At 40.9% G+C, this 27,452-nt stretch overlaps 1 protein-coding gene across 16 annotated transcripts in view; it reads left to right on the top strand.

Annotated features, from left to right (window-relative positions):
- Nucleotides 1-27,449, top strand: part of SCAI (suppressor of cancer cell invasion) — a 49,790-nt gene extending 22,341 nt beyond the window's left edge. For 14 of the 16 annotated variants that reach the window (XM_080401411.1, XM_080401410.1, XM_080401409.1 and 11 more), the window contains 15 exons: nucleotides 1,423-1,518; nucleotides 2,133-2,219; nucleotides 2,795-2,893; nucleotides 4,231-4,327; nucleotides 5,881-5,979; nucleotides 7,085-7,237; nucleotides 8,083-8,184; nucleotides 8,970-9,071; nucleotides 10,622-10,700; nucleotides 12,813-12,912; nucleotides 13,382-13,463; nucleotides 18,294-18,366; nucleotides 19,916-20,089; nucleotides 20,317-20,417; nucleotides 21,516-27,449. In XM_080401411.1, the coding sequence (XP_080257537.1) occupies nucleotides 1,423-1,518; nucleotides 2,133-2,219; nucleotides 2,795-2,893; nucleotides 4,231-4,327; nucleotides 5,881-5,979; nucleotides 7,085-7,237; nucleotides 8,083-8,184; nucleotides 8,970-9,071; nucleotides 10,622-10,700; nucleotides 12,813-12,912; nucleotides 13,382-13,463; nucleotides 18,294-18,366; nucleotides 19,916-20,089; nucleotides 20,317-20,417; nucleotides 21,516-21,665 (1,594 nt within the window). In that variant the 3' untranslated portion in view covers nucleotides 21,666-27,449. The remainder of the gene's footprint in view (nucleotides 1-1,422; nucleotides 1,519-2,132; nucleotides 2,220-2,794; nucleotides 2,894-4,230; nucleotides 4,328-5,880; nucleotides 5,980-7,084; nucleotides 7,238-8,082; nucleotides 8,185-8,969; nucleotides 9,072-10,621; nucleotides 10,701-12,812; nucleotides 12,913-13,381; nucleotides 13,464-18,293; nucleotides 18,367-19,915; nucleotides 20,090-20,316; nucleotides 20,418-21,515) is intronic. The other 2 variants (XM_080401406.1, XM_080401401.1) reach the window with 1 other exon arrangement.
- Nucleotides 27,450-27,452: the final 3 nt, after the last annotated feature.

The raw sequence follows: 27,452 nt of genomic DNA, 5'->3' as shown, positions 1-27,452 counted from the left end.
TGCTTGCTCTTTGGTAGGGTGTTTGGGTTTTTTCTTTCATACGATGTTTTAAGAGTCTTATTTAGCTTTCTGTGCATATAACCATAAAATTACTTCTCTTTTAGCAAGACATTAAGATGTTTTCAGTCACCTGCTGAAAAATGCATGTAGGAACATGGTCCTATTTGGAGTCGTTATTTGTAGGCCTGTTCTCCTGGTGCTGTTGAGAACCTGTTAATATTGAGGGGCCTTGATAAAGGCATGTTTACAGAGATTAAGAGACCATGGATTCCTTTTTGCCCTTTAGAATGTATTTGCTCATAAATACCAATGTTTTTGCATGTATCTAGTCACTTGAGTCATGTTAACTTGCTCGTGGAGAGCACTCCTTCCATCTGCTACCATTCCGCATGTTGGAGTAGGCATTCCAGAATCCCAGGCATGTCTGAAGAGAACAGAATCATGTGTACAGTGTGTCACATGTTCATAATGAATACCATATAAATACACACATGTTTCATAACTTAGAAGTGAATGTCCACCTGTGTAACTGGTGGAAGCTGTTGGACAGGACCCATCTTGTTGAATCTTTTGCGGAGGGAGAGTCAGCCTTTCGTTAGGGTCTGTGCAGGGGGGGATTGTCCGTCTGCAGCTGGACAAGCCCTCTCGGGTAGGACACTAAAGATTGTGGAGATTGACTGGCAGTGGACACTAGAAAAACTGGAATAATTCTGCTGTTCTTGCATTTGAGGATTGTGTTACTGTCTTAGTAGGGAAAGTTTTACTTCAAAAGCTTATGGTTAAGCTGCACACCTTCAGTTGCTTATGGTTAAGCTGCGCACCTTCAGTTTGATGTTGCAGCATTGTCCTTTCTTTGTACGGAACCTGCAGGGCTCGCTCAGGCAGTTTAAGACATTAGCTGTCTGTGTCCCCAGTGATTAAATGTAGGCAATCACTTGAAAGATTTGCAAAATGCATGGGACTTTTACTAACACTGATAACTTCAATCCTTTTGCATTTGAAAAGTGCCTAGAGAATTTGGCTGAAAGTTGGAAGCGATAATTAGGAGACAGCACTGAAGAATTTCTTCCTCTCCCCAATACATACTTCTTTCTCATATATATGCATATGCAGTATTTTCTTGCATATATCTTAAATTAATATGCTGTCTGGCTTGTGGCGTGCTTTCAGGGATACTATGGTCAGATCTTGGTATATGTGCTTCCTACAGGCTAAACAGGATTTCCTTGCAGATTCCAGTAACAACAGGTTTTGAGAAACTACAGGAATCACTGTGCTTGTAGTTCTGGGTGCAGGCAGTTCTAAAGCATTTCAGTCAATTCTGAGCAAAGCTATTCTGACACTGACACAAATACGCTGCTGTCACGCTGGGCTGACTGAAATCTGCTCCCTAACTCCATGTTTGTTACTTGTCTGTTGCAGAGATTTACCTCAGTATGGGCAAAAGCAGTGGCAATCCTATTTTGGGAGAACATTTGATGTTTACACCAAACTCTGGAAGTTTCAACAGCAACATCGGTAAGGGAATGTTGTAGGCAGACATGTTCTGTGGATTTAAGCGTTAACTTTAATCTCTCCTATGTGTAGGGCTCCTGGTTAAGATTGAGAATTCGCTGTGTTATTAAAGCATGAAGGGAGGGAATAGTCACGTCCCAGAGTGCTCAGCCTAATGAATTAAAATGTTGCAGAGTTTTTAGGGTGACTTTTTTAACAAAACCTTTTGCTCTACTTGAATGCATGTTGCTTTAATGTATTACCAAAGAGAAGCTGGGATGATGGCTTCTGCAGTGCAGAACCCATCTGGAATGGTGTGAAGCATCTTGCTGCAGCGTGGGCTCTGATCCTTCACACCTTAAGTTGGCTGCGCAGTCTGGGTGTTCTCCTGGGACGTTGTGACCTTTTGTTGTGTGTATTTTGTGCAACATACTTCTATCTAGCTCTTGCAAGCTTATGCAAGATAAATGGTCCTTGTTCTGGTGTGTGTATGCAGTGCTGTTTGCTCTGTGAGGGGAGTGCTACACTGGTCATGAAAGCTGAATTTGGCCCTATGATGGCACTTTATCTTGTCTGGTGTGATGTTCTGAGAAATTCTGGAATGCCTTTTAATCTTTCTTTTCTCTCTTGCAAAATAGACAAGTATTGGACAATCGGTATGGGTTGAAGCGGTGGCAAATTGGGGAAATTGCTTCCAAGATTGGGCAGCTCTATTACCATTATTAGTAAGTAAGCACAGAAAAGGATTCAGAAGGGGAATGCAGTGTTAGTCGCAGCTCCATGCCAAGCACTTGGATACTCAGTCAGGAGAAATGAATGTATCAGTTGAGTCATGATGCCTGTTCCTGAATGAGAAGGCCCTTGGGACTGCACAGGGGTGCTGCAGAGAAAGGCACCCATGAGCCCGATGCCACATTGCTAGTCATGTTGATACTGAGGACTCATCTCCTACCTCAAAAGTGTTTCTAAGTCTTTTGTGTGTACTGCATTTATTTGACTCTAGTGCAAAAGCATGATTTACAAGTTTGGGAGCTTAATGTTCATTTAAACTCTTCAATTAACCTGTCACCTGTACATATGGGTACAAGATGGGCAGATTTGATTGTTGCTTGAAATGGAATCCAGGCTCTGAAATCTGTCTTCCCAGCAGGCACAAAGAATGAGAGTCTGGCTTTCATATGATGTTACTTGCAGAGTGAGTTTTGCCATTGATGCGCAAGATGGTTGAGGGGGCAGCAAGGGAGGGTTTGGCATGGATTTCCAGCTGAAGCTGTGAGCTAATCTGATTTTTCCTCTGCAGCTTGCGCACTTCAGAAACCAGCTATCTCAATGAAGCTTTCTCCTTCTATTCAGCAATTAGGCAGAGGTCATACTACTCCCAAGTCAACAAAGAAGACAGGTATGTCTGAATGAATGCCCTTGTTTTTTAAAGACTAGAAATGTGTATGAAAGTAGCAAAATAATTATCAACTGTAGGAGCAAAACTGGGATAAAATCAGTGTTGTAGAAGGAAGTTACTTTTAATTCTCCTGTCATGATTAAAAAACTCAGTATAAATAAGAGTTTTACTGTATGACTGGAGGAATATTCTATTATCTGGTCCTGGCTAGCAAGCTACTAGCCCAAAGCTTTGTCATTTTATGTCCTGAGCAGTATCAGTGCTGGGACCTAGTAAGCTGTGGCTGAAGATAGGTCAGTTGGGCTAAAGCAGAGGAACCTGTTTGATTCTAATCAGGCTTTTCAGGGGAACGTCAGTTAGTACTGCAGTACAACAACCCTCTGTAACTGACTGGGACAAGGTCCAAGAGCTTCAAGAGGCATAACATCTTCCTTTTAAGACACTATACTGAGAAAGGTACACTCAAAGCAGGGCCGTGTTGTGGCAGTGCAGAAAATGTGCTGCCTGCCAAGAACGTCGCTATAAATAAGAATAGGTAGAGAACTCAGTTCTGGATCCTGATCTTACATTCTAGCCAGTAAACCACGGTTCTCTCATTAAAGTATAGTTAAAGAAGAAATGATTTGAAGTCATAATCAAGATGAGTGCAGGAGGTTGGTTAGGGAGTTTCCTGCCAAGGATTCAAGGATCTCTAGACTTAAACTAATAGCATGTCTGTAGTCTTGCTGATGTCTAAATGCACCTGTGTGCCACAAAAAGATGGAAGTTTCCTTGCTCTGTGCTGATACCTGTTGATCCTATTATCTTCTCTCTTAAAAATCTCTCAGTTTCAGTCTGAGTGCTTGAGCTGTTTCAGACAAGATAGGATTGAGCAAGCATGTTTCTAGATGCTGTCAGAAGATTTTAGAAATGGATGGGTAATTATAGGTTATGCTGACTTGCTGATCTCTGAGTTGTCCCAGGTGGGTGAGCCCTGAGCCAGCTGTGAGTGTATCATGTGGTGCAGTGGGTCAGATAGTGCCTGTGAACTCTCAAAAAGTTTGAAGAGCCAGTGATTATATCTGACTCCCATGCTTGTTCTTATGTGAGGAGACTGGGGGGAAGGGGGAGACTGTGGCTTTCTTGATGTGTGTTTTGTGTCTCTGTACTTCAGTTTTAAGTAAACCTCTAAGCAGCCAGGCAGCTATTTATCTCCATGTGAATTCAGTTAGAACTCTTAATCTGCAGTGTTCAGCCTTGCTCTGGTCTTAAATTCCTCTTCTCCCTTACCCCTGTTGCATACCTATGTTCTATTTTAATCTCAAATTTGGCTGTGGTGTTTTTGTTGTTGTGTTTAGGCCTGAATTAGTGGTTAAGAAGCTGCGTTACTATGCAAGGTTTATAGTGGTTTGTCTCTTGCTCAACAAAATGGATGTTGTAAAGGACCTTGTAAAGGTATGTCAAAATGAGGATAAAGGTGCTAAGGGGTGGGAGGTTGCTGGTTATTCAGGACTTTTCTGCTAGTTAAGGAATCCATAATATAGTCTATTTTAGTTGAAATACCACTCATTAGATCTATGATGTTAGCTGCTACTGCAGCATAGCCTTTGTTTTTTCTGCCTCATTTTATTCGTTGTGCTGTTGGATGCCACAGAAGGAAGTAAAGCTTTGGAAAGGTCCAGTATGATGGGAACATTTGGCTGGAGAAAAACTTTCCAAATTTATATGGTTAGTTAGGAATAAACTCTTAATTAATCTGAAAACGTGGGGATGATCTGATAACTCTGAGTATGTATTCATTCCTGTAGTGGATTTAAGACATCAGTGGAATCCCCTTCACCAAGTCTTCATGACGCGCTGTTGCTTGGAAAGGCAGTGTCTCCTAGCTTGATACTGCGCTTATTTCTCTTCCCTTCCAAACTGCTGTTGCTCTGTCCCATGTCTAGAACACATCCCAAATACATTCTGCACCTTCCAGAGACCCATCAAAATTAAACCTTGCTAAATGATATAGATCTTACTATGAAACTGTGGAGGCTGGATCTGCATACGCCTCTGCTGTGGGAGTAGACTGAATGCCTATAAACACAATTCTTTAGTTACAGCAAATAAAGAGTACAGGCCAATGTTGGATCATTGCTTTTCTAGTATACCTGACATCCGTCATAGTGAATATCTTCTGTGAATCAGACATACGATAAAGATACTTGAAGCTCAAATGATTTGAGCTTCACCAAGTGAAACTATTCCAATAGCTGCAGCCTGGCTAGGGAAGTATTCTTTGACTACAACAGAGGTACCCCTGCCCTCTTCCCAGTATGAACTGGCAGCTGTAGCCCAAAGCACCCGAGCCTGAGGATGGCAGGGAGCGGGCGTACGTTTGGTTTAGTGTTAGGTGGTCCTGTGAGGAGCAGGGAGTTGGACTCGACAATCCTTACGGGTCCCTTCCAACTCAAGATCTTCTGTGGTGCTTCTCCTGGCAGCATATGCTTCCCAAACCCTTCTAACAACCTTGCTGCAAGCAGCTTCTGGTATTGACAGTTTTGTGTAGGTTGCATTACTGTCTTTATGTCTAAGCTTACTTGAACTGCTAGCTTAGCTTAGTAGCAGCTAAAAAAGCCATACCATTCACTTCCTCAGTGTATTTAAAGTTACTTGTAAGCTGAAATGTGAATCCTTGGTATCTGTAGCTTAATGGTAATAACCAGTGACATAGCTGTATGTGAGTGGGATAGTTATACTTAACTCCAGAAATTCTCTGCGTTTGGACCTACTTAAAAGACACTTTGCATTGCCAAAACTCAGTGTAACATTGGCATTCTGTCTCCTGAAAGAGCGCGTTTTGGCTGACATGTTAGTCATAAGTGTGCTGCATATGTTCTCAAGTAATTTTTTATTTATTTATTCTTAAAGGCCAGCACAGCTAACCAAATTGTAAAGTTACTGACTGCCTGTTAAGCTCTCAGTTAAAGAAGTGACTATGTCTGTCTTTGAACTTTTTACATCAGGAGCTGTCAGATGAAATTGAAGACTACACACATCGTTTTAATACTGAAGATCAGGTGGAGTGGAACCTGGTTCTTCAGGAAGTGGCAGCATTTATTGAGGTGAGAAAACTGTTCCCTCTTAGTTGTTAGTTTAAAAGCAAAATTTTCTGACTTGTTCACTGAAGTGTTTCTGTATCACCACCTCTGTGCGGTAAGCAGTTGTGCCACATGCAGGGACAGCGTTCCTGTCCAATTCAATCATTGAAATATGTTCACAGTAGCATAACAGTGACAGCCATTAAAGTGCCTGAAGAGTCAGATGTGGTCATGTAACGTGTTGAAGACTGAAGCACGAAGCTGAGATACACTTGATCACCTTATTGTTTTTGCTCTTGGTGTTCAGAAAATGGTGGAATTGAAAACACAGCAGTTATCATGGTCAATATTTTGGAGACTGCCAACTCCAATTCTGTTGTTGTGGAAGCCAATACAATTTGCTGACGCTGTGATTGTATTTCAAGGTGTACTTTTGTTGGAGTACTGGTCTGTTCCACTGGCAATGCATAAGCAGTATATAGTGGAAAATATGATGTAAGCATGGCAGTTAACTGATAGATTAGCACAGATGTAATGTGACCAACTTCTAAAGTTTGTTACAAGGGTAATAGATGTTTTTTATTCTGTCAAATGAAACAGTGTTATAATTTCCTCCTTTTGTACAAGATGTCATTATGTCACACAAGTATTTATTTAAATTTGGCGGAATGGATGGCAGCATTATCATTTTCTAGTCTCCTTTGCTGTTTATTTCTAGGAAGAGAAGGTGAACTAAAATAGTGCAGGGTTCTTCTGTACTGTAGGAATGTTTGGTTTGTTCTATGTGAATTTGTAAGGTAGGTTGTTGATGACATTTGGTTCCTCAGGTGTAGAAAAGCTGAAGCAGAGTTCATGTCATTTGAGGAAATATGTTTTCCTGTTTGCTGTACCTTCACGTGCTTTTACCATACCTTGTATTTGCTTGCAGTCCCTAAGAGCTGTTGCTTTTCCAAGTGGTAAGGCATTACTCTGTAGCCTGCATGCCAATATACAAAGATCTGTATGGTAAATTAATAAAAAAGAGCCTAAGTTATGACATGTTTACTGTAGGTGACAAGACCTTTGATCTTCTGACTGCAAATCTGTATGTCTTCTTGAATTCCTGATTTATTGTGGTTGCTTTTTTTAGGCAGACCCTGTCATGGTTTTAAATGACGACAACACCATTGTAATCACCTCTAACAGGCTTTCTGAAACAGGAGCTCCGTTGCTAGAGCAGGGGATGATAGTGGGACAGCTTGCTCTTGCAGATGCGCTGATTATTGGGAACTGCAACAACCAGGTAAAGGGAATTTTGGGGTCTTGGGTTTGTATCTTTGGAGTTCAGAGTCCTGCCCCCATGACACCCCTTCTGATCATGCAACAGAGATTCTAGTTGAGGTGAACATTAAAATATTTTGATCATGATGTTGCAGTGGCAGCAAGAAGAGGAGGCTCTTATTTCTAAGAGCTAAAAATGAAATGTTAGCTATTAGACCTGTGGTACTGACCTCTTACAGCTTATATTCATCATGTCAATTAAGTAGATACAAATGATTTTTCATATATTTGATTGTTCTTGATGTCCAAGCATGAGAGGCCTCTGGGTTACGTCTAGAAAAAGCTTGACTTAGGCTTTCACGTGGCACACTTAGGCTTGTTAGAACTGAATTGCGACAGGGGAAGGGGTTTTCAAAAGACATTCAAGGTTTTGTTTTTTAGATGGTAATGATAGTGAAGTTGTACAGACTTTGTGACTTCTCTCTGAGTTTTTTTTTTTTTTCAGGCAAGCAAGGAAGTTGTATCTAAGTTAGTTTGTGTATCTTTACAAATTTAGACAAAATCTGAAAGAACATCGTGGTTTCAGCACTTGATTTGTAAACACCCCAGAAAAATCTGTAATTTGTGAAGGAGGGGTCCGTGCTCCAGTTAACTGGCCTGGTGGACCAGTAATAAACAGACTTTGTCCTCTGTAAGGTCTTGTAAAAGTTATTCACAGGTCTTCAGAAATGCAAAGATGACACTGACAGATCCTAGAGAGACAGAAAATGGTCTGTCTGGTATGCAGTCGAATTGCTTACCTGGAGAATTCCGAAGAAATACTTTTTAATCCGTATCTGGCAGAATAAACTGTTTGACTCTTTGCAGGTCAAGTTCAGTGAATTAACAATTGATATGTTCCGAATGCTACAAGCACTTGAAAGGGAACCAATGAATTTAGCATCACAAATGAACAAACCTGGAATGCAGGTAAGTTTTATTTCAGTGATAAACCTGGCAACAGATCTTAACAGCTGGGTTGTTTGTTTTTTTCATTTTAAATAGTGTACTCTTTCAGTATTGTTGGTATACAGAACAGGCTAGTAAAGCTGGTGTAACTCTTCCTAGAAGTTAGTGAAGAGTAGCTCAGACCTGTGGAGTTTGATCCAAGTAATGTCTTCACACACACACACTTTTTTTTTTCCTTGTTGGCAAACCTTCAATAGTGACAGAATCGCAGAAACAACTATTTGGGTATCGTTTCACGAATGGTTTATGTTGCTCTAGCTGAGGCACTTTTGAAGGGGTGCCATGCCTGTCCTTTTCTGTGTACACTTACCCCTTCCTTTGTTTTCACTCTAGCAATCATGCAGCCAGATAAGTTCACCAGCTTGCTAAGCCATCTGAAAGTTAAATACTCCCTTCAGGGAAAGCTTTAAAAATATTTTTATTTGGAGGCAAAAGGAAATACACAGATTTTCATTTATTTATTTGAGATGAGGAATTCATTTTTTCACTCTTTTCTCGGGTGATGCTTTAGAAAGTAAAAAAGATTCAGGAAAGAGATTTAAATGAGGGATAATAGAAAGTTCTGGTTCAAATACTGTGTATCTTGGTTTACTGTGTACTAGGAAATGCAGCATGGGCAGACCATTTGTGTGGGAAGTATGGTGAAGATGAACGTTCTAATAAATGTAAATTTAGAGGGTTGTGAAACTGCTGTGGTAATATAAAGTTGTTGGATTTTTTGTGGGTTTGTTTGTTTGTTTTAACAGGAATCCACGGAGAAACCAGCCAGGCGGGAAAACCCCCATAAATATCTACTTTATAAGCCAACTTTTAGCCAGCTATATACGTTTTTAGCAGCATCATTTAAGGTTTGTGAAATCAGTGAATTTTCTGTAATAGAAAAATATCCACAATTTATATGTGATACTGAATAAAATGTGGCTGAGATAATCTTTTATATTTCAAGATAATGAAGCCTTTTCTTAAAATACTCAATATGAACTTTTAGAGAGGATGGAAGTATTATAGATATGTGTAAACTGTATAATAAAGGCAAATCTGTGGGTTACTGTTAGGCGAAGAAAAAAAGTTGCACCTTAAGACAGAAACCCAGCTTGCTGTTAGACGGCAGTTACATCATTGCTAAAGTGTAGCCATCTTCAAAGCAAAGCTTGAACAGCTCCTGTGTTGTCCAGCATCAAGTGTGGTGCTTGGCAATGCTACAGAAAGTCTTAAGTAATGTGATGTAATGTAATAGCTGCATATGATTTTAATGTTGCCCAGTAATTTTATTTGTGTGTATGTAGGTACACATGCATATACACAGAATTTATATTCATATATACAGACAGTTATATACAAAAAATAAGTGTTTCGTATATGACCTTAGTTTCTCTGTGTGTGTATATATATTATATGGGAAATATTTCTTGAGATAAGAGATTTGGAGTACAGAAAAATCTTAAGAATATTCTTCTACTTCATGTTGTGCCAAACACAATCCAAAATCAGGGAAGTATGTTCTAAGCACTGTATGAGTGGTATGTCGCCGGTTCTGTATCCCATTCAAATTGTATCTCTCTCCTGCACATATTATATTTTTGTCTGCCTGTTTTATTTTGTTACCTACTGTTGTCTTCCATGTAAGTAATCTATACCTTTGTGGACTTTTCTTAATACAGTTGCTGTGCTTATTTTAATTTCATGAAGTTGCTGATCTCACTATGCTTAATTATGACTGTACAAGTCAGCAATTTAGGGTTTAGTAGTAAAAACAGAATATGAATCCTATAAAGAAAAAAGTTTCAGTTTGTTTCGAGAAACAACTGTAAAGAAACGGCTGGTGAGGTGAAGGAAGTGCATCCTTACTACTTAGAATTTTGGGTGCCTGCATGCTCAGCCTTTTGCAGAAATTAAAAGCATCTGTTTCCTCATGCAGACAGCCCATTAGAAAGGTGGAAAATAGATTTCTTTTACAGGTTTATACAGAAACGTGTATGTGTTGTGCTTGTCCAGCCAAGAAGGGTCAAGGCAGAGAGGCAGATGTTGCAGACTCTGGAGTATTTGGAAATAAAGAACTTCCTTTAGGATCCTGAATTGTTTGGGATTTAGGGTCTACATGGATCTTGGCAGCTTTTGGTTTCCATGTCTTGGAAAGCCTCAGATCTGGCTAGATAGTAGGAGAGTCTATGTGGAAGCAGATGCTTTTTTAGTGCTGCTTGAACCTCTAACATCAACCTAGAGGTTTGTGTGGGGAAAAAGAAGTGTATATACACATAGGAAGAACAGAGTGAATGGAAGCCAGAAGCTGGAGTAGCACAATCTTAAATGACAGTGTGTTTATGAAGGTGATGATTGACTATTAAAGTAAACTTACATATTTCTTCCCTTGCCACTCTTCTCTTTATCTGAATTTCAGGAGCTGCCTGCAAACAGTGTACTGCTGATTTACTTGTCTGCCACGGGCGTGTTTCCATCAGGTCGTTCGGATAGTGAAGGTACAATAAAGGAATGCTCCCTGTCATGAACAGGGCTTGAATTCTCTTTATGTTCCAGGACAAGTGACCAAGAAAGATGTCACAAAGCTCCTTTTAAAAAGTCAAGTCAATTTTATTCGCCTGTTTACTTAGTAAGATAGCCTTCTTTTTCCACAAACAATAGTTGATTCCCTTTAATTAGTTTTAATTAGTGTGTGTTAACCTGAGACCTTTTTAAAGGGCATATTGAGTTTTTGATGCATCTGAAGTATTAAAAGCTTCATCAATTTTGAAGACCACATGGCTCAGTTGATGCATCAGCACAAAGTTAATAAAATGGCTAAATGGCACTTTGTGATTCTTTCCAATTTCCAGTGTTATGAGAACATATGGTCAGGGGATGGGTGGTAAAAGGGCGGAAGCGTCTGCAGGGACTGTTCTATTTGCACGCTTGTTAACCTGACAATTCAAGCCCTTCTCATGATTTTTGACAATTCCCCTCACCTCATCCTCCTCCTCTTTGCAACCTAGCAGAATATTTGGATGCAGCTGCAATCTAAAAGCTGAAAGCTGGTTAGCTGAAGTAAAGAAGTCAAAAGATCTGTTTATATAATTTAAGGGGGGGGGGGGAAAGAGTTTTTAACATCCTAAATATTGTACACACCTCATCTGTTGAGACTTGCATTCCTTTATAAGATGCATGCCTTGTCCATCCCAGTGCATGACTTACAGAGCTCTGAAAATGTTAAAGGAAAAAAAAAAAATCCCTGTCAGTTTTGGATTATGGCAGTGATTTTTTTGAAAAAGCTTTTAACATTTTCCTTTCTGCTGCAACTTGGTGATAGGTTCTAACTAAACTGTGTTCTTTAAAGCCTGTGGTATGTCCACTTCACTGCATGTATTGTTTCAGCTTGATACCTTACTGTAGAGGCATCCAGGCTGTCATCTGAAGAGCTCATTAAATGAATTCCATTACAACTCCATTCTTTTAATAAGGTAGCGTAGTCTGTACAGACCAGAAAGTTCTACCTTATTAAAAGGGAGATCAGCTGCAAGTTGCACTGTTTATTGCCTGTAAGCCATTTGTGTTTGACAGATCATTTGAGACATTTGTAACAGTGCTAAATTAATGTATGTTCTGTTCCTAATTTTGTATCCCCAAAGCTTCTCTTAAAATGGAAAGGTGTCTTATGTATCCAAACCTGAAAAAATTGCATTTGGTGTCCAAATACGGGTCAACCAAATGTCTGCAAATGTGCAACAAAATAAGGAAATACTAATACTTTATTTTACTAATGTTAGTGACATTTCATACCCATTCCGATGGCAGAAATGTTTCCTGGTATCTCTAGCACATGTTGTCTTGTGTAGGATTTGATATGGACTTGATACTTTTTATAGCCATTATTTTCATCTTTGCTTTCCATCAGACAGTTAGATGGGTAGCTCAGCTGTGCAAACTTAGCAGAGTATTTCTTTAGCCTACCTTTGGTACACATGGCCAGGTTGTGTGCATGTAAAAATTGTGAATTCTGTATTTGAAATCTTAAACCTTTACTGCAGATTCAAAATCTGGTTAAAACTGTTTTGTCCTTTCTAGGAGTATTGAAAACATTTTCATTCTCGGCGCTCTCTCTTCTGCTCTTTGCACTGTTATAACTGCAGATGATAGCATTATAGCTGTTCTGAGAGGCTCCAGGGTTTTTGATTGATTTAGACTTATTTTTTGATCAGATTCTGAATCTGGAATATCCTAGCTCATATAGTAATTTTACAAAGGTATTGATTCTCCTGTATGAAATGTGTAATGGGGTTTAGTCTTTTAGCTATGTAGTGTAACAAGAACAAGTATTTGGATCTTTTGTATTATGTCTGTGAATAAATAAATTAGAAGTTATTAAGTTGCATTGCTTGCTTCTATTTGATAGATGCTGAAACTACTAAAAATGTATAAAATAGAATATGTAGTTAGTAAAGTCTCCACATTCCTCCATCCACTCCTTACAACTGCAGTAGTTCAGATTCACTTAGTTTTTTGGGATTTGTGGTTGCTTCCTCGCTTTCATATAGTCATTAAATCCATAAGAGGTGAGTTGCCTCCACTAATTTTAGCTTTCTTTTTTCTGTGTGTAGGTCCATATGATTTTGGTGGTGTTCTGACAAACAGTAACCGAGACATTATAAATGGGGATGCTATCCACAAGCGAAACCAATCTTACAAGGAGATGCACTGGTAAGCTTCATGAGTGTGACAACTGCAAATTCAGAATAAATTGTCTTTAATGGAGAAACATGTATCAAAGCCTCTGGAATTCAAACTCTTTAGTGCAGGACATCATAATGTAGATTGACTTGAAGTTGAACAATTAGAAATGAATATGCAACTCTACATGATGCTTTAAACACTTAAAAAGTATTAATGTGACGTAACGTAAATTATTTATTACGGGAAAACTTCAAATTGAAGGTGGATGACTTCTGAAGCAGATAAAATAGCTCTTATTGCTGTCCAATAGCCCATAATATAAAGAATACCAAATTAGTTTTGCAGTTACTCTCTGAGGATGAATCTGAGGATGGGACGTGGGGCATCTGCTTGCTTTTCATCTGGACACGGGCAGCTGTGCATCTGAGAAACTTGTGCACTCTCACAGCTTTGCAGCATTTCTAGTGCTCTGTGAAGTGTCCCTTTCTCTTTTCAGTCTTCACCCTGGAGATCTCTACCCTTTCACAAGAAAGCCCCTGTTTATCATTGTGGACTCTTCAAACAGTGTTGCCTATAAGGTAAGGCTCTTGAAGGCAGCTCCTTGTGTGATAGGACACAGTGTCAACCCCTAGTTAGCTTACACTTTTAACAGGCAATTTTTTTAAACAGTTTGTATTCAGTCTTTCTTTTCTTTTGAGGTTGTGCATGCTAGTCAGGATCTGATCCTATGAATAGGAACAAGAAGGAGAAGCACATGAACAGCCGCTCATTGGAAAGTAATAAATCCTCCTGGAGGGAAAAAAGGTTCAAGATTTCCAAGGTCTCTGGTGGGAGGTTTATTTTTGTTATATACCAAAGACAAATCTTGGTGTGTGTGCATGTGGGAGGGAGATAACTAATCTGCTTTTTTTTTTTCCAGTCATCCAACACTCAGTTGCTTTTAAGCAGCAGAAAGGAGTCAAAGCATTGAGCCTGATCTTATAAAACACAGGGTGTCTGTGTCTGAAAAGTATCTGAACCAAGGACATAACAAGACTCAAATTAGCATCCAGTGTTACTGTAGAGTGGTATATGCTTGGACAATGAGCCTCCCTCCTAGGGTGCTATGGACTTACAGTAGAATTACTCCATGCCAAATCACCTTTGGGAATCTGCAATTCGGGTAATACAGAAGCAGGCGTTTTCAGTCTTAGTTGCCAGCTGAATCTGGATAGCATTACATTTATTCATTCATGAATGGGATATTAAGAATGTGCTGTATCTGGGGAAAGTGCCACTTCCTCATGTCTTCCTTTTTATAGCTCCATTATGTGCAGTGAGAAAAGTGAACGTTCGCAGCTGCATTTCAGAGGAGGAATAGGGACGTCTAGTGGCCAGATGAACTTGTTCCTTGTTCATTATCCATAGTCTGTGTCATTTGTTTTAAAGGCATTTGTTGGCCAACAAGAGGTGCTAAATCAGTGATCGGTATGATTCAGAATAGTTCTCTATTGAGCCAGGCAACCTTTACCTGACAGTCAAAATAATGATCTGGCCTCTCTGTAGGGCTTTTGGTTTATTGTGTTGTAATGCATTTCAAAGGGCTTTTAAAATACTACTGCGTTTAACTGCACCGCACTAGATTTCAGTGCAAATCTGCTTTTTATTAAATTCCCTTCCTCATTTAAAGGGAGGGAAGCACAATTAGTAGAATGATTTACTTGTCTTTCTGAGAAAACAAGCATTTGGTAGGGACTTACTTTCCTGTGCTCTTTTCTGACATTCATTCCAGTGTATGTTTCAGGGGAAAAAGTGTGGGTTGGGTTTGGTTTGGTTTGGTGTCGTATCCTCCCCCTTCCCTTCTTCTCTGGTAGAATTGCTGAAAGATGTCAAGTGGATCAGCCCTGTAAGAGAGAGTATGGGATTCCTGGTGATCCTTAATTCAAATACAGCTCTGGACATACTGGGGCTTTGTGGACAGCTTAGAGCAGAGGATCTTTTTGAGGTGATTGATTCCCACACATAGATTTGTAATTCTCATGAGAATATAACTCAAGTGTTTACGGTAGAATTTGCTTTTTATATTGCATTTAAATTTGATATTTAAATTTTCTTCAGATTTTGTGGGCGCACAGTAAGCAAAAACTAACCTCCATTTAGTTTCTTGTCCTTGTTCTGCAGTGAGCTGACCATCAGTAATGTAAAATACACCAGTGCTCCATCTCTTAACCACACAGAGCAGCTGGCATGGGAGAAGTCCAACCCTGCCTGTATTGTAAGGAGTATAGAAATGTGAGTTTTGGAAGTACTTCAGGGCAGGATTATGGAAGTGGCTGCTAGGAATTCCAACCCAGATCAGAATTGTGTGGGTACAACTGTGAGGAGTCTAAAAAGAGAAGGGAGGGTGTGTGTGCGCATGGACCCCTATTTAAAAAAATGTATTCAGTGTTTGAAAACTCAAAACAGTCTACTGCACCTAGGCAGATAAATGTGTGGGGATGGGTTTAGGTGTTTTGTTTGTTTTCAGGTGAAGGAAGATGGCACAGCTCTCAATGTCAGTATTTTCTAGCCCTTGTAAATTCCTGTCTGTCATCATTTTGAGCGTTCTTACGTGCTTGGTTCCTTGTCACCAGACTATACTGATAGCGCTGTCCTGTGGTTGTCCTCTGGGTGTGTTGTGAGATGCTTTGTAGACTCAGGCAGTGGCACAAACAAAGAGGTTCTGTGCAACTGCCTGAGAAGTTGAAGTCAGTGGACTGACTTTTTTCCACATCACTGCTCTGATCTTTTCTGATAGGACAGTAGCTATCCTGACATTTAAATGTCACTGCTAGCAATGCTGGCAGTAACAGCAACTGCTCACACATCTTTTTCTACAGCCAGTTTCTGCTCTCCTGCATGCATTCTCATCCTCTCCCCTTCTCTGGAGGGCTTAGCTGGTGATGACTGAAAGTCCTGCCAGGAAGTGACTTGCCAGTTTGTCAGATCAGCGGCGCTTGAATAGCTTCCACCCCTATATATTTAGCTGGAAGTGGAAGATAACTGCAAATCGAGCATATCTACTTAAAGCTGTGAATTTTTTCTAACACTTCCATTTAAATATAGATGGTTGTGTTCTTGAAGGTTACCACTGTATACGTGGATAAAATAATATTTTTAAATCAGTATCTTTTTGCAGCTGTGGTTGTCTGAGATTATGGTCAAATGAAAAGTCTTAAGAAAACCAAACCAAAACAAAACTCTGGCCAGTAAGAATGCAAGGCCTTGTCAGTGATGTGGTGTAAATACTCAGCTTAGTAAAGCTTACATGTGAAGTGACTTCTTTTGGAGATGATGGATAGTTCTTTTTTTGAAAGGAGATGTATATGATACGCATTTTAAAAAGCAGCAATGCTTCTGTTGGGAAACTTGAATTGAATAATAAAGTAAAAAAACCAGTCAATTTTGAAACAAAAATATGTTTTCACCTTTTTTGGAGTTGGCCATGTGCTGAAAAGTAGGGCACTCCTTACCTGGAGCTACTATCCACATCTAGAGTGCAGGATAGGTTTTCCTGGTGTGCCTTATGGTCCTCAGCTCCCAGCCATGGCTGTGACATGCTCCTGTGCCTTTGCTACGTGTGTGCCCACAGTGCTTTTCTGTGGAAATCAGGAGCAGAGGTGGTGGGTGAGTGAATCCTGGTGTTCGCTTGGGCTATGGTAGGCCTTTGTGCCTGGGAAAGAGCTGAGATGGCTACTCGGAAGCTTGAGAGTCTGGTCCTTCTGGATCTGTAGTTCAGATGTAGCAAGTGGCATGAGCTGTCTTCCAAAGAGCGCGTTCTGTGCTAAACAGTGTAGTTTCTCCCCTTTGCAGGACTTACTAGCTATGTTGACTTAACCTCTGCTGGGACAGAGTCCAGAATGATCTCAGATACTGTCAGTGAGTAATACCTTTCCTGAGATATATGAGTTACCCTTGGTTTGGCTTTATAGCTGTAGGCTGTGTTTAATTGCATTGTCATTTCTACTGATGGAGAGTGTGCTTTGGTCTCTAACCGGGTGGTACAAGACAGAATTAAACATGTGAATCGGCTCATGAATACTAAGTATATATGTTACTTGAACACATGTAACCTGCCAGTGTGTATTAATTTCAAACTGGCGATGTCTGGGGTGACTTCTGGAGATTTAAACGTTTCTTTATGGTACAGTTTTACTAATTACTGGTCTGGCCTGCAGTTAGTGTCTTTGTGGTAATAGTCTTTGTTCTTCATTAAAGACCAAACCTTAGGATCTAGCATTATAAATCTCCCATGGGCTCTTAATGAAATAGAAGGGGTTTTAGGACTAGTCAGCACTGTCAGATATGGGAGATGTTTTATTTTGATTAGACTAGATTACAGTCTCTTATTTAGCAGATTTAGATTAAATAAATTCAGTGAAACTAATTTAATTGAAATATACTGCCTGGAAGGGACGGTTCCATTGGAATTAAGCAGAAGCCAGAAGGAATTAAAAAATTAGCTTTTTGATGGTTCTACACAAGCAAATACTTCTGGTGATGTATACCTCACGTTTGTAACCTGCCAAATTGTAAGAATACAACCTGCAGACACGTGTGTTGCACTCATGTGCTCTGATGGGATGCAGATATATGATCCTTTACATTTTCTATGGCTTTGCAATCCTTCAGTTTTAAGAAAGCTGTTTTGGTGAGACATATGACAGCTAATGAGGTTGTGTAGATGACTTTTTGAATCGCTGTACCCGCCAGACAGATACACAGTAGGACTGTTACCAGGTAAATGTTGGTAAAACTGGACAATAGTGGTATTTGAGGTTTCTGGAGAAATTCTTATGCAGCAGGACACTTAGGCAATCTTTAAGGTGCTGGTGGAAAGTGCATGGAATGAGTATTGTAAAATGAGGGTTCAGTATAGTAGATGTTAAGATTATGACATACTTGCTTTAAAGTAAATTTATCTTGAAACTTCTGTCCACTGGGCTCTTCTCATCAGAAGTAGTTCCTCCTGCTAGAAAGAAAAAGGGAAAGAAATCACTTTGACTGGATAGTTCAGCTGGTATTGAGGAAAGATGCTAAATCTTTTTTGACCTGAAAACCAATAGCTTTCAATTTTACTGCAGAACATGATTTTTTTTTCCTCAAGTAATGTATTACTACTGAAAGCCACATCTCCATGGAATTAGTGTGCTATCAGTAGCAGTGAAATGAGAGAATTATAATTCCTTTAAAATATAATGGGTTATATTCCTTCTGTGCTGTGATCTATAAGTAAGTCAACTTGTCAGGCTTACTGCCAATGCTGAGCTGTGTGATGGGCATTAGTGTGTTCTCTGTCATTAATAGTCTTTGTTTGTACCCTTAACCTGCTGAATATTCAAAAGCAAGCGAAGTGACCATCAATACTTCAAAATTCTTATCTGTTACAGAATTTCACAAACTTATTTGGACAACCATTGGTGTGCTTGCTTTCTCCAACAGCATATCCAAAAGCATTACAAGGTATGTGTAATACTGCATTTCCTAACAAGTTGTAGTTGCATCATATATCTATCCTAAAAGAATATAACTTTGATTCTTCAGGAAGAGATAGCTTTTCATTGCTATGCAATCCCTAAATCAGATTAATGTTCCCTGAAGTAGTGTGATAAACTTCAGTTACGGTTTATGGCCAGTAATTTATTCTAATGATGATATTTCTACGAGTAGCTTCAACAAGTGCTAGAAGGCAAAGTTGTTCTACATGGAGACCCAGAAAATTGCCAGCCCAGTGCTGGGGTGATGGTGATGATGATGATGACTTTAGGTAGCTTTATTAGTCCCAGAAAGTGAGCAGAGTCAGTGAAGGTATCGGCTTTTAAATGCAGGGTGTAGAGCAAAACCTTCTCATCTTGTTCTGATTTTGGAGGGTAAGTTAAGGAAAACCATTGGCTTTGTATGCCTTGGGAACGTGCTTTTGTAGTAGGAACAGGGAACGAAAGATGTTCCTCGGTCCTTGTGACTACTATAAAATATAAATAGTTCCAGACTTTCTCATTGGAATTTGCCATGTTAGGGTTATTATCCATCACAAGACAAGTACAAAGCTCTAGCTTAAGCCACACAAAGTGATGTTATGCAAGTATCATGAGAGAATGTGCAAGAAGCTGAAGCTTCTAATTTGTTTTGAAACTTCCTGTTATTTAGCTGAAAGTGACGTAGAAGACAAGTACTGTAATAATGAATCCTCTTTAAGCAGAAACTCTGGAAAGTAGAACTAACTTTATAAAATACTGGATGTTTATATTGTGTTCATGGACCAATCAGGAAGGTCTTGCTGTAGTTCTGAGGGGTGCTACACTACACTACAGCCTGTGCAGAGACTTCGTAGCTGAGCCCCTGCATCAGTGTGGCATCGTACCATCCATGCTGTGTGCCCAAGTCCTGAAAAAAAAATGCACCAAAACAAGTCAGAAATCCAGGCTGATAAGGAAGTGGCCTTACTGTTTGGGCACATGATCGTATGGGTATTGCCTTTCTTTTTGACTTCTCAGTTGACTAAGACGAATCTTGGACGCTGTGTATCATGGAGTAATTAGGCTTTAGGATATTGTGGTGCCCAACAAAAGGGCAACTTGGTAGACTTGGGGGTTGTGGTGTATAGGTTCAACTGCCTGGTCTTTTTTAATGGAATAAGAATGTCCTTGTTTAATACTCCTCTTTAGGATTTATAACCAGTATCTTCTACCAGTTGTTTCAGTTACGGTTTTTGTGTTCAAGTTTTATGCTCAAAATGAAGACAGGCCTCCCAAAATTCACAAGAAAATCTCATTTCTCTTGGTGTTAATGCATATCTCCAGTAAGCCTTTATTGCTAGTCAGTGCATCATCTTGAGAACAGATCTGCCAAAAGAGGAGAGAAGATGTAACTAACACAAAGGAGTAGTTCCTCTGTTACAGAATTTAGTGGGTGAGCAACTTCATTCAGTGGCAGGGACAGCTTTTTTGGCTTCATGTGCCAAATGTATCTCCTTGTCTATTGATTTTTTTTTTTTTTTTTTTTTTTTTTTTAGATCAGTCTCAGCGGGGTAGCCTCTTCACACTCTTTCTGAACAATCCTTTAATGGCATTCCTATTTGTCTCTGGATTATCAAGCATGCGCAGAGGATTGTGGGAGAAGTGTCAAGATTACCTTAGAAAAATCAACCGAGATATTGCCCAGCTGCTGACCCACTCCCGATCCATAGGTACGTGCCTACTAATACACAACTGAACCTTAGCATGCTACTTCAGCAGATGCTGGGGTTTCTTGCTCAGCCTTTCCAAGGGACAGAATAGTGAATAAGGGGAATGCACAGGAAATCATAGCTGTTTCCCCTAAGTTGATTTTTTAAAAATGTGTGTGTTTGTTTGTTTGTTTATTTATTTATTTATTAGGCCTCTCTAAACTGAGTTTTCTTTGCCTTCACTACAGATCAGTCCTTTCTTCAGTTTTTTGGGGATGAATTCCTTCGCTTGCTTCTAACAAGATTTATCTTCTGTTCCGCTACTATGAGGATGCACAAAATTTTCCGGGTATGCAGGGTTATCTATCCCTTTGTGATAACGACAATCCAGTGCATACAGAACTGCAGTGCCTCGGTATGGAAGGGTTTTAGGGCTAAGCATATCACTGTGACTTCAGGAAGATAACTGATGCTCACATGCTAATGCCTACCGCTTGTATTGAATCTGTGCCTTTGTATCTCTCCAAAGGCATATGAAGCCTTTGACTTGCTGAAGCCTTATTCCTCTACATAAGTAGCAGACACGCTCTAATTCATTTATGTCACCCTGAACAGCCTTGTCAGCTAGAAAAATTCCTCTTAATTCAAGATTATTATTTCTACACAACTAAAAAGGTGTAGAACAAGAATGTAAGAGGAAGTGGGGAGGAGTGGAACGTTACTGCTGCAAGTATTCTAGTGTGAATGGATTTTGAAAGGTCTTTGAAGTGTAAATGAATAAGTTAAACAGGAAAATGGTTATTTTCCCTCCCTGTTGGTTAATGCTGTGCCAACAATGAAGTAGGCTTCTGGATCTACACCATTTTATATATGTGAGCACTGGCATATAAACGGCCTGCTCCATTTTAAACACCACAGAAAAAAATGACAGTTGAAGCACAGAAAGGTACAGTATTCACCTTGTCTAACTGCAGACATCTAGTAGCTTTCCAAACCTAAGTTAGCTACCTAGGCTTCTCTGGTGTCAGGGAAAAGAAGCAGGTCTTCTGTTAGTGGGGAGGGATTTGCCCCCAGTGTCTTAGATATTTGTTTTAGGATGAGATGAATCTCCCACTGGAGATGCTTACATGTCTGTAATTTCAAGAAATCAACTCCAGCCTATCAGGTAAGTATGTGTGAAGTCTTTTTATCTATTTTTTGGTGTTTTTCCTGGTTTTTTGCTATTATTACCCATCTTAGATGAACGGGCATTTTTATTGCCACTATGACCATCTCTGAGTCAAAAAAAGAAAGAGAAAACCGAAAATGCTAGAATATTTTCAATCTATGTGGCATGCTAAATGGATTAGGGTACCTCTTAGGTGAAATTGGCCTTTTGCAGTCTTCTTCATAAAGAGTGTAAAAAATAAATTAATGTCTGATGCTCTTTGTTTTCACTGTCATCTAGCAGGAGACTCGAAATTATCCAGAATCTTATCCTCAGCTGCCACGAGATGAAACGGTGGAGAACCCTCACCTCCAAAAGCACATTTTGGAGCTGGCTTCCATACTGGATGTTAGGAATGTTTTCCTGGAAAACACCCTCGATGACTATTAAAAGAAACTGTCTTACTGCAAAGGGGATTCCCTGGCCACAGATTTTGAATGGTGCAGTTTTATAATGTGAAAATCATAAAAGGAAGTACTTGATTTTATTTTTAAATTTAGGACCGTTATTTTAAAAAGTAATAATAAACAGCTGTTAGTTTAGCTGTTCCATTCTGTATGGGGTCAATTTTATAAGCAGAGGTTTTCATGTCTTTTAAATGGTAAAGAATCACTAGAGGTTTATTTCTGGTCTTGTGGCTAGCAACCACATTTCCAGCAGCTGATCCTAAGCATAGAAGTACTATTGGTTACCTTTAGCCCACATTTGTGGAAATCCTTTATTTTTATACAATTTTAAGAAATTGGAAAAAATCAATAGAAAAACAGTATTTTATCCCCAAAGAGTCTGGATTTTAAATGGTAAGGATGGAACCACACAGTACAAACCAACAATAGCAATAAAACAGAGTCCTTCATAACAAATATATTTTTTCAGTCTTAGGCAAGTGAGTAGACAAAACTGTGGACAATGAAGTTGCATTTGGAGCAGTGGGTTTGAAGTGAACTTGTAAAGATACTTAATGCTCCCTATAAATTGAATGCAGTGATTTTATGTAAGAAATTTGTACTGTTGGCCAAGGACACAATTTCCACTCTGCCTGATTGGGCAGACGGTTAGCAGATTAACAAATTACACAGCTAAGAAAGCTAGCCGCCATCTCTCGCTGTAATATGGGTCATCTTGCCATTTGTATTGCTGCCGCAATTTTCCAGGAGGAGGGGGTGTTCTTCATTTTGAGGTACCAGATAGAAATTCTTACATTTGCAGCTAGTGTTATCCCTCCTTTCTGTGTGTGGATGGAATGTGTGGCTCCCACAGTGTTACCAGTCCCTGACAGGAGCTGAAAGAATGTCCCATAGGGTGCTGAATATAAGCCCTTTATCTGACCCATCTGCGATGGATCCCAGTGCCCTAAGAGAGATGCTGACACTCCTCTTGCAGGTTAAACAAAGTGGGTGCTACCGTAGAGCCCTGTTAAATTTTTTGCATGCCCACCATTGCATCTCATTCCTATCTTTGAACCAGTGAAACTGAGGGGCCATAATTACGTGTGGGAGTGCTACTGGCTCCCTCAGCCCATAATGCTGAGTCTGGGTGTGTTAAGGAGTACAGCAGCCTCTGTAAAGGCTTATTCTGACTGCTGGGAAAAGTGCTTGCAGACTCATTTGGACTGTACTGCCTTCCTTGCAGAGCTAGAGGACCTTTTGCAACTCCTGACAGCGATGGTGTGAGCAAGGAGAAGGAAACAAAAATATTTTAAACTGTTAAATGGAAAAGTCTGTTGTCACTCTCCCATGGGCTGCTAGAAAAGAAGTGAAAGGACGAGTCTAATCAGTGCTTCTATGTTGAACACCAGCCATGCCTCTGTTTTCAGGTGGAAAAAATGTAGAACTTGGTGACTACCATAGTGTCACAGTAGGCCTGTTTGCAATGCCGTCATACAAAGTATATGATCTAGTCAGCCAGAATAGTGAAGGGCAGCAGGTCAGCACTGGCGGACCCCATTCAGCTGAGGAGAGCACAGTATGGAACAGCAAGAATTGCTGGAGTGTAGGTGGGAAGTTTGCATGAAGGTTCTTTGTAGCTGGGCTGAAGCTTATGCCATCCATTCTTTAATTTCCCAAGTGTAAAAAATTCTATGAATGCTAGTGTTTGTTCTAAGCAGTCTTGGCGCTGGTATATATTGAGCCCCCCACCACTTGGTGCTGCTCTTTGGACTATGGCAGGACTTCATTACCTGGGATGTGGAGTTCATTTTAAAGAGTGTGTGTTTGTGTGTGTGCATGTGTATTCTAGGCGTTTGTGTGTATATGTACAATACGCATACATCTACTGGCTGGTGTAAATTGTAAATATGTATATATGTATAGGTACTTGTATATGTATTAAAAAGAATGAAACACTACAATGTCTATATACAAAATTTATATATACACACATACGCCATTTTGGGTGCATTCCACAAGGTGTCGCAGACCATCTGTGGTTGTAGTAAAGGTTATGGCTCTTCTGCCATTGTAATTGGCTGTTTCTGGGGCCTTATGCTTGGACCTTCAAGTCACTCATAATTGATTGCAGGTACAGGAGACCTTAGTTAGCCAGGGGGATGAGTTCTCCTGTATGTATTACAGTGATTCATATATTCTTAACTGTGAAGCTGATGATCTTTCTTTCTGGTAGGAGGTCCTCAGTTATTAAAATATGGGATTGCATGTAGAAGCTGAATATACAGAAAGCCTTTAATGCAGCGGCAAGAGACAGGTTATCTGTTACCCTGGCTGCTGCTGTCCTTCCACATGCAGCGTTCAACTTGCATGGAAAAGGGAATTTAGTTTTCCCCAGCTCACTGCCTTTCATCCAAATGCTTTTGTTTTGTTTTAGCTTTTGCTTCGATGAAGCGATTCTCATTTTGGTTCCATATTATCTGGAGAAGAGTATGCTACTTCTAAGTTTAGCAGTGATGGTGATTCCATAAGTGTGGGCTGGAGAACCTCTGTGGGACGTTGCTTGTTAACTGACTGGGAAAGCCTTGGCAGACCCAGTCTTCATTTTAGCTGGGCTGAAGCGAGGAGTCCTTGCTTATGATCTGTGAGGCTTCTAATCCACTTTGCAGCCCTAAAAAGAGGTTCTGTTTGCTTGTTACCAAGGTAGATCTAATCAGAGGAGAATGCATGTAAAAAAAATAAAACAAAAACCTGAAGCTAGAATGTAGGAGGAGAATATAAGGCCATGAAAATTAGTTCAGAGGTTGAACTTACAAGCGATGACTGTCCAAGTCAAAAATTCATTCTTGAGGTCCCTCATTCTCTTCTTACCTACTGACCTTTTGTTCAGAAGGTATGCTGCTGGTAGGGATATGCGAAGATAAAGATTTAACTCCTGTTTTGTGGGTAGGAGTATGAAATTGTACTTTGTAACCAGAAGGCTGATACCCTCAGTCTGCTCTAGCTGTAGATGAGATGAGTATCTGGTCTTGGATTTTGAGCCAGCCCCCTCCCTTCCTACCCAAAGCAACTGCGTTCAAGATGAAAATACTGATATTTCCCCCTCCAAGTAAAAGCTTGTCTTGTTTGAACTTATTAAGTCATTCTAAACTTGTGCTACTGTGTGCTGTGGTCGTAGGTACCTTCTTGATGTATGCTTGTATGTATTGAAGAACAATTCGGTTTATGTATCTACAGTCCTCAGTGTGGAAGTGAAGCAAAGACTGAACCATTTTTAAGTGAGAAGAGAGCAAATTCCTTTTCTTCTCAGGCCTAATGCCTCCCCTCTTGTCTCGCTTTCCCTTTCTCCATATATCTTTATTGCTTATGTTAGCAGAGATGACTTGCCACCACCAGGCAATACTGAATTCAAGCGGTAAATTGTGTATGTAATACATCGAGAAAAGAATGTGAACTGGACTGAATGTGTCCTTACTGGACTACTGCTGCCAAGCTCCCTACTTACTGCACGTGGTATGTTCAAACGAATCCTCCTCTCGCAGTAGGCACCTCTGTATTCCCGTTCAAACTGGCTGGAGAACATCTAGCCAAAGTTACTGCTGTTGTCTTCTGTTTATTCGCCTTTGACTTCTCAAAATAACAATGACAGGGGAATACAGGGTTATGAGTCTTTAATGCTCTGTTTTTTAATTACTGTTGGGATGTGATGTGTCATTTTGCTTCATGCGCAAGCTAAATGGAGCACTAACTTCTGTGAGCTGTGCAAACTGGACTTGATCCCTGGAGTGTTTTCTTGAGAAATTTCAGGACAGTTTATTTGGGTATTTCATCAGAATAATAACTGTCAAGTGGTGACTTACTAAACCCTTCAAGACTATTCCCCAGGGAGATGTGCAGAGATGTCTTTTAAGGATCATAAGAAATAGATGGGGGAGACAGGAAATTAGGCTTTGAATAATCATCTTCAAAAGCTACAACTTCAGTAGCTTTGGTCAGGCTTCTCCAAGGACGGGATGGAAGTGCCGCTCTGAGATTCGTCCCTGGCATGCTATTGTGAAGCACCTCCCCTGCCCTGCTGCCTTCCTTGTGCTGTAACTTCATGCTGTGCTTCAAGTCTGCTTTTTCTTGAAAGCTAAAAAGCTTGGAATCTGTCTGAACAAATTTTTTGTCTTGAGGCTTCTTTTAAAATCTTTATTGATGTTAGATTCTTCAGCAACTGTTCTGACTACAGACCACCAACGATAGCAGTGGCAGAGCCCTCATTTAGTCCAGCCCGTTCCATGGGAAATGGCTGCTTCGTGTCAGTAGCTGATCTGTGGTGGCTGCAGCAGCTCCCGGGGACTGATGGAGCTCTGCAGGCAGTAACAGCAAGGGTAATGTTACGAACTACGCAGGGGGGAAATCTAATATACAGCTGAAAGCTGCTTTGTGCAACTTGGTAACGTTAGAGTCGCTGCAGTCAGCCTCTGTGTGAGGGATACTGGCACAGAGGACAAGGGTGAAGATCTCCAGAGCAGAGAGATTATACATTCCTGAGGTGGCTCTCTTACATTTTTAATATCTCTGACTCTTAGAGCAATACCGTTTCTGTGACGAATGTGTTGAACATCTGGATGTCCACAAACAGAGCAGGGGAGGAGCGCATTGGACATGTGTCTCTCCTTTTATATTTAGGAGTGAAAGTAAACTTTTTGCCCTGCCCCCTCCAAACCATTGCTCTGTCAAGACAGAGATTTAGTTCAAGATTTCAGAATCTGACAAATCTTTTGGGGGATTAAGGACCATCTCTGAATTCGTATCGACTATCCCAGCTGAAAGAGCCTGGTTTCATCTGGGTTGAGAGCAGATTTCACTGCACTTTGCTGGCCCGGAGGAGCCCCTGAGCAGTGCGGATCTTACCAGGTCCACCACCAGCAGCGGTTCCTGCCAGGGTGAAACCCTGTTGCGTCTGCCCTACTGACTTAGCAGGTTCCTTTCGGCATGTGTTTGTCACCACTGTCAGTTGTCGGTGCCTGGTTCAGGAGCAGGATTTGGCCTTGGGAGGCTGGGAAGCACAAGTTGTTCTGCACTGGCGGGAGGGATGCGGGGAGCAGGCGGGAGGCGCCAGGGCTGGGGCGCAGGCCCCGAGGGCTCTGCCTGAGAATCAGATTATTTATTACCCAAAGTAATTTTATAGTGAATTGGTTGAAAGTTATTTTACAGCCATGTGCCTGTATATCCTATTTTGGTAAAAGCAGATATTTTACTTAAAATGTGAGAGAGATATAAATAAACTTTTTTGGTGCAAATAACCGGTTTTTTTGCAAGAGATCTGTAAACCGCCAAGGCGCTGTGATCCCGACGCTCCGGTGCCGGGAGGAAGGCGGTGTGGGAGCTGCCGGGCGGGGGCCGGGTGGCGGGGCCGCTGCCGCTGCGCTCCGGAGCACACGCCGCCCCAGGCCAGCAGTGCCCCACCGGGAGGCCAGGCCCGGCGCCGCAGGCCCCTCTCAGTGACTTCGAGCACGTTTCTGTACGCGCTTGTTGCCGCCGGGCCCGCCGCCCTGCCGTGTCGCGGTGTCGCCGTATCCGGGCCGCGGGCGAGCTCCGGGGCTCCTGGCCGTCCCTCACGTGTACCCCGGCTGCAGTCACCCCCCGCCGTCTTCCGGGCCTGTCCACCGAGTTTACTGTCAATAAACCGTGGCAAACGCCGGTACGGAGGCGCCGAGGGCGGGGCCTATCTCACCGCGCCTGCGCACCGGCGCGCGCCGCTTCCGGCCCGCGCGGCGCTTCCGGGTCAGCGGCGGCGGGGGAG

Source organism: Falco punctatus (assembly GCF_963210335.1).
Source record: "Falco punctatus genome assembly, chromosome: 9".
Classification (NCBI taxonomy): Eukaryota; Metazoa; Chordata; class Aves; order Falconiformes; family Falconidae; genus Falco; species Falco punctatus.
Note: the sequence above shows the minus strand (reverse complement) of the source record. Positions and strands in the feature narration are given on the sequence as shown.